General features: G+C 34.8%; 2 protein-coding genes across 12 annotated transcripts in view; one reads left to right on the forward strand and one right to left on the reverse strand.

Annotated features, from left to right (window-relative positions):
* camsap2a (calmodulin regulated spectrin-associated protein family, member 2a) overlaps positions 1 to 7,140 on the reverse strand; it is a 33,209-nt gene extending 26,069 nt beyond the window's left edge. For all 11 annotated transcript variants that reach the window (XM_043223094.1, XM_043223092.1, XM_043223095.1 and 8 more), the window contains exons 1-2: positions 6,353 to 7,140; positions 1,255 to 1,514 (exon numbers count right to left, since the gene is read on the reverse strand). In XM_043223094.1, coding sequence (XP_043079029.1) covers positions 1,255 to 1,514; positions 6,353 to 6,491 — 399 coding nt within the window. In that variant the 5' untranslated portion in view covers positions 6,492 to 7,140. The remainder of the gene's footprint in view (positions 1 to 1,254; positions 1,515 to 6,352) is intronic.
* A 693-nt stretch (positions 7,141 to 7,833) lies between these two features.
* ddx59 (DEAD (Asp-Glu-Ala-Asp) box polypeptide 59) lies at positions 7,834 to 12,879 on the forward strand. Its single transcript, XM_043223096.1, is given in 8 exon segments — positions 7,834 to 9,172; positions 9,347 to 9,529; positions 9,612 to 9,701; positions 10,704 to 10,955; positions 11,952 to 12,086; positions 12,089 to 12,106; positions 12,342 to 12,470; positions 12,542 to 12,879. Coding segments are annotated over 8 exon segments (1,818 nt in total). The 5' UTR covers positions 7,834 to 8,425; the 3' UTR covers positions 12,806 to 12,879.
* The last annotated feature ends 461 nt before the right edge of the window (positions 12,880 to 13,340 follow it).

A 13,340-nucleotide genomic window follows, 5' to 3' on the forward strand; every position in this document is an offset into this window, starting at 1 on the left:
GGTAATTAAATATCAACAGGAAGTCGCTCACGCAACAACAGAACTCTTTATATCTTTAAAGCAGACGCTGTGAGCCTGAAATACATCCTCGATTAAACAATGTGAACACAATGACGGGATAAAGGACATAGAACTGAGAGAAAATTATGAGAGGTCTATCCAGTCACGATTGTGGGCCCGCTTTTGGTTTCAAGACACACAAAAAAACTAATTTTTCTTCTGTAATGTTATGTATTCCCAAGAGAGAAGGACATATCTGTAGGATAATGGATATGCATATTACTTGTATTAGTGGAACTTTAGAATAGAGCACAGTTATTCACTATTAACTACGACTTTTCCATCAAAAAATGAATCCTAATTTGCCGCTTATTATTAATAGTTTGTAAGATAGTTGTTAGGTTTTAGGTTTTGGGTAGGATTAGTGATGTACCATGAGGTCACGTAGAATAAAGCATTAATATGTGTTTAATTAGTACTAATAAACAGCTAATATTCTAGTAATATGCATGCTAATAAAATAAAAAACTAGTTAAAAGAGCCAAAAATAAAGTGTCACCTTTTATTTTTTCATTTACATTACATATATTGCATGTTGATTATCTCTCTGTTATAATCCATCACAGTGTTGTATAAAAATATTAAAAATATATTTTTTAATATAAATAATATTGAAATAAAATACAAAAGCAACTAAAATAAATAGGCCTAAATAAAAAACTGAAAATACCGAATATAGTATATATAAAAATGGACATATTATAACAATGATTATTATGACTTTTCAAAAATCATGTTTTTTATGATGTTGTCATGTTGCGTTAGCGGATTTTTAAAGTTTTGTTTTAACCTAGTCAATAAAAACCCAACTGCAGTTTGATTGAGATCAATTGAAATGTACAATGAAAAAACATTTGAACTCTTCTAGAGAGTTTAACTATACACACACACACACACACACACACACACACACACACAATATAGCGCAATACAATATTACATATATTTCATTTTAATATCTGTCATTTATCAATTAATAATTCATAGGTTTATTCTGGTGCAGCAGAATAAATATAAAGGGTCACTTTTTGATCAGCATGTAAACTGACCAATCACAATACGTTTTAGCGAGCCGGTCAAGAGTGGAGTTTATCGTTGGTAACAGATTTAACTACAGCTGAAAGTGGCCTGAATTGGATGTCAGAAAATCAGATTGCGTTCTTCGCTGTTTAAGCGTAATATCCAAGATCTCACCATCTGAATGGGTTTCTTCTGCAGGTCTCTCTCGGTCACCAGTCTCTCCTGGTCGGTGACGTACAGGCCTTTCTGAGCCAGAGCCTGGATGACGGCGTCATGACCCAGCAGAGGTTTGACGGCGTCGCTCTTCAGGATCAGACTTCCTGCTCTGCAGTACAGCTCCGCTGACAGCAGCAGGCCCACCACCGGAGGCTTCAGGTGCTCCTGCTCATACTGGTCCCTGTAGAAGGGCTCGCTCAGGTCCTCTGGAACACTGTCTGCAAGATCACACAACCGCAAGCAACGTTAGCCATTTTGTGACGAATATCCAATTTCATGTTGTACAAGTTCATTTAGACAAAGTAGGATAGAATTCTAATATGGGCTATGTATCAATTATTAGCCTTTTAACATAAATATATAAAATAAATATAAATAAATTCATCATATTAATCATTATTGTATATTATATAATATTATATATATATATATATATATATATATATATATATATATATATATATATATATATATATATATATATATATATTAAAAAAATTAAATTGGAATTATTTGCATAATTTGCCATTACCTTCAAAAAACAGCAAAAATGCGTTATTGTTATTGACATGTCTAATGTTTTTTTTTTTTTGCAATCCTGCAATAATTCGCAACTGAAAAACAATTGCAGAAAGTTTTTGAAATGTTTGTGTAGCAAAAAACATGAATGAGCAAGAAAATAAATCCCAATTTTGTAACATTTAAAAATACTTTTGTCAATTGTATTTATTCGTATAGAAATGCAGTATCGGCTATTAATCGGTCATTAGCCTTAACGTAGAAATGATTATCGGCTTATAAACATATTTATTTAAACATAAATATATAAATACATAAAAAAAAAACACAAAAAAAACTTACAGTATTTGCTTCTTTTTCTTATTTTTAATAACAAAAATAAAATTAATTGACAAAGTAACTATATCTTTTTTTTATTGTTATGCTCAAATTCTGAATTTGGCGATTCTGTAGTATGCTTATTAGTAATTTCCTCCCAAAAATCCTATACTGCCACAAGAAATCCCGGTGGGACTGATTTCTTTCATACGAAGACACCTTCAGTCTGTTATATCATAGCAGACAGCTGAGCTGGCGGGATATTTTTCCTTCTTCTGAATTTCCGAGATCAAAGTACTTTTCATCTTCGGGACAGCTAAATATAGCTAAAGCTCGGTGTTTTCCGGTGCTCTGTGCAAGTGTGATTCGCTCTCAGCCGGGAAGATAAAGGAAAGGAGAAAGCCCTTAAAGGAAACGAGACGGTGTCTACCGCGCAGCTACAAAATCAAAAATATCATTAACACGAGTTCACGCGCTGACGGAATAAATGGGTTCACGGATCCGAATGAGGTCACCGTATCCATGGAGAACGAGATGTTTAGCTATTTATGGAGACGGGTGAGAGTTTGGGAGAACGCTTGTATCCTTATCACCTGCACATGCTTTCAATTTCTCCCGTGTTAAACCCGACTGTGATGAAGGCACAAGAGACGTCGACGATACGCCAAAACGACAAAATACCTTTAGCGTCCGTTCAGAGCTTTCCGGGAAAGCTTTTAAGACGGCTGTACGATAAAACAATAGATGGTATCTGAACCACGAGGCGTTGACGGGCGGAAGTCAAAAATGTGAGCGCCGGGGCCGCGGTTGCCATGGCAACAATAGGGAGGCTGATCGATTCCCTCCCCGCCGTACGTATGCATCCAGGAGCTCCTCACGAGCCTCGTGAAAGACAGATGGAGAGAGAGGAACGGCACAGGTGCTGAGAGTCTGTGCCTTACAGACTCGCAATATGTTCAATATCATGATGACGATGACGATTCACTTTAAGCGATTAAAATTAAGCGATTCCAATGATGTCCTCAAAGTGGCTCAAAAGTCAAATGAATGCATTTTTGATGTAGTGACGTTTTTTTTAAATAGGTGAAGAAAAACACACCGTTTCAAATATATATATTGTATTTTACTGTTTATATGTTGTATATATAAACGCATGTGTGTGCAGTTGAAAACAGACTGTTTGTAAGTATAGAAATATAATATACAGTACATAGGTCAAAGACGTCAAGATGTCACACAAACGTGATTTTATGTCCGTAGGAAACACACGCAATGTAAGCAAATTGTCTGCTTTTAAGGATTCGAGTACATTTTTGGAGAATAAAATGTCAAAACGTGGTTGAAATAACGTTACACTGTCAGTGAGTGCAAAATAATAATTGTGTAAAAATTCAAACAACGTGCTTATTCTGACTTGCACATATTAAAACATTAAATCACATTTTATTGTGTTTTGAATTAGCAAACAAATCTTACTAACAAATGAGCGAAACGTAGGATAGTGGAAAGTTTAAAAAAATATACAGTTACAGTGAATTAGTATTTGGGTTGAAAGTAATTCATCTTTTAATGTGCCATAAATTTATTTTTGTCGTAAATATGCCTGAAAAGGCTGAATGACATTTTAGTGAGTAAATTTAGTAAAGGGGGTTATATATATATATATATATATATATATATATATATATATATATATATATATATATATATGATGCTTATGATACAAGCACTGAATAATCCCAGATTTCTACATATTTTCACACAATGTCAAAACAACATAAAATCAATAGTTTACATATTCTGTATTTAAACATTTATTTAATTATATTTTTACTATGCACTATGAATGAGGGTCAATAACACCATCTACATTTTTTTCTGGGATAATAATAATAATAATAATGATGATAATTAAAAATAAATAGCAATTGCAATATAATCATCAGATTTGTTTTCCTATAAAGCTTTATCTGTATTTATTTATTAAACTACAAAACATATTACACTAACCTTTTAACTTAAACTATTCAGTAACTAATTAAAGTAAACATCTTTTCATCTCTTTAACGTTTATTTCATGCACTCACAATGAACAAGTAATAAATCCTCGGTCAGTGCGCTGCATGCATTGCAGAGATGAACCGAAAACAGAGCGCATGCCATTAAACGACCAATTCATTATCTCCATCTTTCCCAACTGACCGACACGGATCAATGGAAAGGCTTTTATGGACTTTCATGGCATCACGCCAACTTGTTTTTAAAGCCTGGTACGTTAAGTTTTAAATATTGCTAAAATGCGTTGATTTAATCGTTCTTCGCATGCATGGAGAGCTGCAGGATTTATCAGTTGCCCTGTCAGTCTGTCCTAAGGTTACTCCTCAAGTCAACAAACGGGTCAATAACGCCCTTAAGGCCCGTCAATCAGCCTGCTGAACACCACCGTATCCTCAGCCACAGTTCAGGGTCTTGTTCGGGCGACCTGAAGGTCACTTTACATCAAAAACGCTAAACAATAACCGCCCTGACAGCAAGAGTTGTCATTTGTGTTGTGCACGGGCCTGAAGACCTGACTGTGCATTTTAACGAGACGAGAGGACCTAAAGGAGACCAGACGGCCCGTGGGTCATCACGACGGGTCTGTGCTGTTAAACTGAACATGCAGATCAACGCTAGCCGTCAAATAAATCTGGATGTCGGGGTCGGTCCAGGTGCGAGACGATTGAATTTGAATACGTAAGTACATTTATGACCATGAGGTCAGATTCAGGACACGACGAGAGCTGTGAAGACGAAGTTAGGAGATGATTCATTTTGCCACATTGTTCACCACGGTGTCAGTGATCACTTCTGGACTATTACGTCACACTTTGGTTCTCGTTAGTTGATATTCTGATTGATATTTTAAGTCAATGTGCTTCAATGTATTGTTCTTGTAGTGCACTAAGTATATATATATATATATATATATATATATATATATATATATATATATATATATATATATATACATAAATTTAACTGGACTTGAAGATGTAATATTAATGAAATAAAAGGCCACTTAAGTGCACTTTCACTTTCAAAACACACTTAAGTACACTTTAAAAAAAATTCACTTTGTAATAATGTACAAATACAATAAGGTTGCATCTATTTTTTTTATCCTTAAGTTTTAATCATCTTTTTTAAACGTGACACTAAAGCGAAAATTTGATTTCAATTTGAGCGTTTTATTTCATATCGCATTTAAAGTTTATATACTTTTAAATATATTTAATACATAATATAAAACCCGATATGACATTAAAATATATTTAAGTTTACCATACCATTTAATATCAATTTAATATCATAATAGATTTAATTAAATGGCAAATAGTCTGAAAACATTACAGTAATTTTACACTTAAGTATATTCATTTAAAATACATAATTTCTGTAACACTTAAAAAACAGAGCACAGTTATTCATTGTTAGCTATGACTTTTCCCTCAATAATTCTCAATTTGCTGCTTATTATTGGTAGTTAGTAAGGAAATTGTTAAGTTTAGGTATCGGCAGGATTAGTGATGTAGAATAAGATCATGTAGAATAATAATATGTGATTAGCTTCTACTATTAAATAGTTAATATGCTAGTAATATGCATGCTAATAAGCAACTAGTTAAGGTACCCTAAAATAAAGCGTTACCGTTATTTATGTTATAAGTACTCAGTTTGCTTAAATGTACTTATTTTTATCAAAAATGAAAACAATGTATATATTACGTAGAGTCTATCCTTTATAAAAAGACACGTTAATTAGGTGGCACGCTAACCATTAGGGCATGCTAACGGCACAACACTAAATAATTAGCATACACGTTTACCGTGATGTTTACATGGTGCTACAACGGTCCATATTTAGAAACCATTCAGTACTTGTTCCGTTAGCGGATAAGACCTTACGTTACAGCATTAAGCACCGGATACGGCCGATAAACGCTTGCTGAACGTGTAAAGGTTTATGAAGTCGCGCATTGTTGAACATTAACATTATGCAATTGAACGCAAAAATCCCTGTTTTAGGGAAATGCATTTAACAGCACCCTGCACGTCGCATAGCGGCGCGGTTTCGTACCGAAAAACAGCATTTTCAGCTTTCAGCGACACCGAACGCATTGGGAACCAAACCAAGAGACAAAGATGATGGTTGGAGGAAGAGAAACGCGCCACCTACCTGTACCGAAGGCTTTGGCCACCAGCCATGTGAGGCTGGCTCTGATTTTAGCTCTGTTAAAATCGCAGTGATCAAAGGGCTTGACGGCGGGAGCGACCAGGGTGTTTTTGGGGTGTCCGGGGTCGCTCGGATCTCCCATGTTCACTGGCGCAGGGTCACGTCCAGCGATGACATCTCTCCGAAGGAATTCAGCGCATCAAACCGGACTTGGGCTTTTCTCTCTCTCTCTCTCTCTGTCTGTCACACACAGATCGGGTTTGGTGTCACACGTGCTGTTTAGACACCGGGACGTCTATTTCATGTTTATAAAAGTGGGGCTCTGCCCGTGGAGCTTCATCCGTTCTGGTACCCCGTTTGATTTCGGCTGGTTTTCTTCTTATTGGTCCTTCGTGGCCCGAGGTGTAAGAGGCTGTGGAGGTGTCGCTGTCCGAAAGGTCTTTGTCTTCTTCTTCTTCTTCAGGACGTCGCCACGCTCTGGCCACATATTCCCATCTGGAGATCTGGGGTTGTTCTCCCTCTATTCATCCAGCGTCCTGCGGTCTCCCTGCAGCGGTGTGGAAGAGCGAGCCCTCTGCGCATGCGCGCTCCGCCCAACACGCCAGCAACCCTAAACTGGCAGAAATTGGGACTGGGCTGGAAATTGGATCCGGTGACATTTTATAAGATTGATTTGATCATTTTATTATGGAAAATCTATCTATCTATCTATCTATCTATCTATCTATCTATCTATCTATCTATCTATCTATCTATCTATCTATCTATCTATCTATCTATCTATCTATCTATCTATCTATCCATTAGTTCTCCAATGTATTGTTTATTATATTTTTATTTATTGTTTGTGTTTTATTTACTGTTATTTAATGTTTTATTTAGTTACTGTTGTATGTGTATTATAAATTATGTATTAATATTTAATTTATTTAATTGTTTTTTAATGCTTTTATTTACTGTTATTTAATGTTTTATTTAGTTACTGTTATATATGTTTTATAAATAATGTATTAATATTTAATTTATTTAATTATTTTTAAAATGGTTTTATTTACTGTACTTAATGTTTTATTTAGTTACTGTTATACATGCATTATACATTATTATTAATATTTTATTTAATTAATTAAATTGTTTCATTCATGCATTTATTATATTTTATTTACTCGTATGCTATTTAGTTTTACTTATAGTTTTAATTGTAATTTAATCGTATTTATTTATTAATGCATGTTTTTATTTATTTATTTATTTATTATGAGCAGATAAAATGAGCACAATATATTAATTTCACTAAGTTCTTTTTGTCAATAAAGGTAAACAGTTATCTCAGTTAATTTTTGCTGAATATACATGAGAATATACATAAATATATGCTTTTAAAATATTCTGAATATTAATTGTAATTATTATTATATATAATAATATATTATATATATTATATAATATTATATTATTATATATTAATAATTATATATTATTAACCAATATAATAAAAATAATCTTCAGGATCATCATACAATAATAGCAACAATAATAATAATAACAATAATAACAATAGTATAGTGTGATATGCTTTTATTAGTAAAACATTATCATTTATTCTAAGAAGATATAATACATACATATAATAGTGTCATACAAAATGCAAAAGGTCCGCTTTGCCCCAGTAAAATTAATAAAGCTAAAATTTTGGTTTGTCTGAATAAAGAAAATTATTTACTCACCTTTAATTATTGCAAAATAAACATTAAGATACTTTATAAAATCATAATATTAATGCTTCCTAAAAAACATATTATGAACTGATCTAAGTTTTAAACAGAATTACAGAACAGGTGAGGGAACTTCACACCATTTGGTTACTGATAAATATTCAAAACCCCTTAAAAACTACAACCCCCGGCTTTACTGTAACCTTTATGTGACGTCACAAGCACGCGACCGTTCGGAAGCGATTCTGTTCACGGATCTTATCTGAAATATGCGGCTTAAAGCGTTTCAAGAAGATATATAATCAACGTTTTTCTTTTTTCTGTTTTTTATTGATATAAGCGTGGTAAATGTAGGTAGAAAATGTTTATGCCGAGATCACTGAAGCTCAAGAGAGCCCCGGAGTCCCATCAACAGCAGCAGCAGAACCCGAAGAGAAGCAAAGCGACACCCGAAGACACGGTTTCTGCATCTCCACCCCACACCTGTCCTCCAGGGGACACCGTTAATATAGAAAAAGAGGAGGAACCCCATCAGATAGAGACCGAAGACGCGGAGGAACCGGAGGAACCGGTGAAGTCCTTCAAGAAGAGCCAGAGATGGCCAGATCCCGGAGAACCTGTGTGTGTCATGTGCGGGCGATACGGGGAATACATCTGCGATAAAACAGACAACGATGTCTGCAGTCTGGAGTGTAAAGCCAGTCACCTCGCTAAAATGTGCTTGGATTTCGGAGAGAAGGTGTTTTGTAAAGATCTCCAGGAGGCTTCGGACGGCTCCAGTGCAGCCGACGCCGAGCACAGTTACTCCTACAAGGAGGATGTTTTCATATCTGAACTGACCGAGGGCCAGGTCGAGAGGGTTAAAGCCGAGCTGGCCATAGTGACCTCCGGCAGCGAGGTCTGTAGACCTGTCATAGAGTTCGAACACTGTAACTTTCCCGCAGCGCTTGGGCTCAACCTGAAGAAGGCCGGCTACGAGGCTCCCACCCCCGTCCAGATGCAGATGCTGCCCGTCGCTCTGAAAGGCAGAGATGTGATCGCTTCCGCAGATACAGGCTCCGGAAAGACGGTCGCCTTCCTTCTTCCAGTGGTCATGCATGCTCTCCGGGTACATACTGGATAACTGTGCATGTAGGAAGAGAGTATATATATATAGGAAATGAATAAATAATGATGTTTAGATTTTGGGAAGATAGATAGATAGATGATGGAACGGTAAACCTGAGCCAATTTTTTGAAGAGTGGCGGCTCACTTGGGTTTGTGCTCGTTCTGATTCTCCAGAGCCGAGCTGCCTCTGCGTCTCGCCCCCCGTGTCTCATCCTGACCCCCACCAGAGAGCTGGCCGTCCAGATAGAGAAGCAGGCGAAAGAGCTGGTGATGGCTCTGCCCAACATGAGAACCGCTCTGCTCGTGGGGGGCATGCCTTTGCCCCCTCAGCTGCATCGGCTCAAGCAGAACATCAAGGTGCTGGTTGGGTCGCGACGTTCGTTAGTGAAGAGCTTTATCGGAAACCGTCCCCTTATTTGTGTGTGCTTCCGCTGTTCAGATAGTGATAGCCACCCCAGGACGCCTTCTGGAGATCCTGAAACAGAAGGCTGTACGGCTGGACAGCGTCAGGACCGTTGTGGTTGACGAGGTGCTCAGTTGATTTACTCACTCATTGCATTTCTATACATTTACAGTGTTATTTATTAATTTTATTTTATACATCATTTATTTATAATTTTTTATGTTTTTAATTCATTCATTGTTTTATTCACATATTTTATCTATTTGTTTTTTATTATTTGGTTTAATGTATTTTATTTTGTATTTATTAGGTTTTTCTTTTATTTATCATTATTTGATGTTTTTATTTATCATATTTATAATTGTTTTATTTACTATATTTGATTGTTTTATTTATTTATGGTGTTATGTTTTATACATTGTTTATTATTATTATTATTTGTTGTTTTATTAATGTATTATATTTTATTACTAAATAGTATTATTGTTTTTAATTTTATGTATTGTTTTAATTTTGTATTAATTTTAGCCTTCTTTTATCTTTTTTATTATAAATAGTTTATTTGTTATGTTTTATTTATGTATTGTTTTATTCATTTATGGTGTTTCATAGATTATTCAAAAATTCATTCATTCATTGTTTTATACATGTATTTATTATATTTTACACCGTTCCAAATTATTATGCAAATTGAAATTCTGGTCATATTTCTTTTTCCCTTTCCCAAATCCCAAACTACTACTTTACTAGTACTGCTTAATAACTTCTCCCCAAACTTACCGCCAGCGTAATAATTCAGAACGAAGTGTATTTGTTGGTTATTATTTAGTTTTTATGGTTTTACTTATTGTTTTAATTGTTTATATATTTACTAATAATTATTGTATTCATGTACTGTTACTTATATTTATGTTTTATACATTATATATATTTATTATCATTAATTTTTTATTCATTCACTCATTCATTATTTATGTATTTATTTGTTTGTCGTTTATTCTGTAGGGTTTTTTTTCCCACTCATTCATTTCGAAGTGAATTTATTCATTAACCCATTATTTGTGTTTTATTTATAATCTGCCGTTTTAATCGGTGTTGTGATTGATCATATTCTCAAAATGACCACAGGCGGACACCATGCTGAAGATGGGATTCCAGCAGCAGGTTCTTGAGGTTCTGGAGCAGGTCGCTGAAGATCACCAGACGCTGTTGACGTCGGCTACCATTCCCACAGGGACGGAGCAGCTGGCGTCCCGTCTCACCCGCGACCCCGTGACCATCACCATCGGTCAGAAGAACCAACCCTGCGCCAGCGTCCGTCAAATAGTCCTCTGGGTGGAGGAGCCGTCGAAGAAGAAGAAGCTTTTTGAGATTTTAAATGTGAGTGTGCTGTAGAAACCACGTTCCAATACAGTGTTATGGTATTTTCTGTTAAGTACGATTTGACAACAGGCAGTTGATTTAGAAACATTCAGAAATATAAATACAGAATAAAGTGGCCCGAAATCTGTGCCCTCCTCTCCAGAGGAAATGGGTGGGTCCTCAAATGGCTTTGCTCCAGAAAAACCAGCAACGGCTCTCACCGTGAGACAGAGAGCAGGAAATACAGCGTTTATAAATCACAGGCTGCGGAAATCAAATTAAATGTCAGATAAAACAAATAAATATAGTATGATGTCATGTATAATAATACTATAATATATATTAAACTAGAATAATTGTTCATAAACCGGAAATATTAAATAACTAATAAATATGAGTATTTTATATTATATTTAATATTTTAGAGCAATTGTTCAATTAGAAATATGAATATAAACTGTGAATATGAATTTGTGAATTTGAAACTTAAGAATGTATTTCGTAACGTAAAACAATTGTCTGTAAATATAAAATAACAATAGATAGATATTTAGAAATATGAATAATAAAATGCAACAATATTATTTCATTTTAAAATTAAATGGCCAAATACAATACATCTAAAAAAATAGATACGTATATGTAGTAGTTGATAAATATGAATTCATAAATAAAAGAAATAATAAAACATTATTTTACATTACAAGCTTTTAATAAATATTAGATTACATTAAATTAGGTGGTATTTTAGATTAATTGTCCATAAAAAATAGGAAAAATAATATTGCTGAAATTCTATATTTTTATTTACAAATGTAAAAAAATATATATATATATATATATATATATATATATATATATATATATATATAAAATGTTGTTTTTTTCTGAATTCTGATTTTTTTTTTTACTGAATTACAAAGAAAATATAAATTTAATACGAATAGTCCACATTTGTGGGTTTGTTTTCATTATAATGTCATGTGTATTGTGATTGTGTGCGTGTGCTCACAGGACAGAAAGCTCTACCAGCCTCCAGTAGTTGTGTTTGTGGACTGCAAACTTGGGGCTGATTTGCTGTGTGAAGCTGTGCAGAAGGTCATGGGATTAAACACAGTTGCTATCCACTCCGACAAGCTGCAGTGGGAAAGCGCAACAAAATAGTAAAGGTGATTTATAAAAAAAAAAATGTGTATATATATATATATATATATATATATATATATATATATATATATATATATATATATATATATATATAAAATAACATTATATTATGTCAAATATATTTTGTATTTAATATTTTGAATTGTTTTTCATTACAGACACGAGACAATTCTGAATTGACACTAAATAAACTAATTAGTTACACGAGTATGGATTAATATGGTTGATGTTTTTCAGGGTCTTCTCGAGGGCCAGTATGAAGTGGTGGTCAGCACCGGGATTCTCGGCAGAGGACTGGATCTGGTCAACGTGAAGCTGGTAGTGAACTTCGACATGCCAGCTAACATGGATGAATACGTTCATCAGGTACGTTGCGCTTCACAAATACACCGCCTCTGTTGATTGGTTGAGTAACGCGCGCCGTTTGATTGGTTCAGATCGGGCGAGCGGGTCGACTGGGCCACAGAGGCACCGCCATCACTTTCGTCAACAACAACAACAAGCGTCTGTTTCTGGAGATTGTGAACCGAGTGAAACCCACGGGCTCCATCCTGCCTCCGCAGCTCCTGAACTCTCCACATCTGCACGAACAGCAGCGGAGAGCCAGACAGAGGAGCGGTCGAGCTCGGGACGGCCCCGTGTCCAAGAGCAGCCTCATCGACATCATCAGGAAGCACGACAGACGGTCTGCCAACAAATAACTGAACCATACCTTTATTAGCAGGGTGCCGCTTTTCTACTTTTGTATTTTCAATAAACGCTAAAGGCGAACGAACAAAATGTCTCTTCTGATAATTCACACGCAGCAATGATGTCGACCCGCGTTGATTGAAAAGTGTGTACAAACACCTGGATTAAAAAACTCTTCGTTGCTTACTGTACCTTATAATTTGATGAGATTTTATAGGACAGTGAATGGAGTTTTACTGTATTGTAAAATGTAAAATTAGTAGAGAAAGTCAAATTGAAGTACATGCATTGATGTGTGTGTTCATGATGTGATAATGACGTATTGGAGGTTAGCTTTTTTGTCTCGGCAAATAAACTGTATATGCTTATACTATAATGGTTTTAAAGTGACAGAAAACGAATCTGCAAATCAGCATAAAGGGGGTAAAATGTACGGTTTAATAAATATATAATGTTCATACACACACACATACAATATGCATAAATTATATATTTGCACCCATATATAAAATATTTTTAAACTAATAAATATAAATAAAATGTGCA

This window comes from Puntigrus tetrazona, chromosome 22 (genome assembly GCF_018831695.1).
Source record: "Puntigrus tetrazona isolate hp1 chromosome 22, ASM1883169v1, whole genome shotgun sequence".
In the NCBI taxonomy this organism is placed as follows: Eukaryota; Metazoa; Chordata; class Actinopteri; order Cypriniformes; family Cyprinidae; genus Puntigrus; species Puntigrus tetrazona.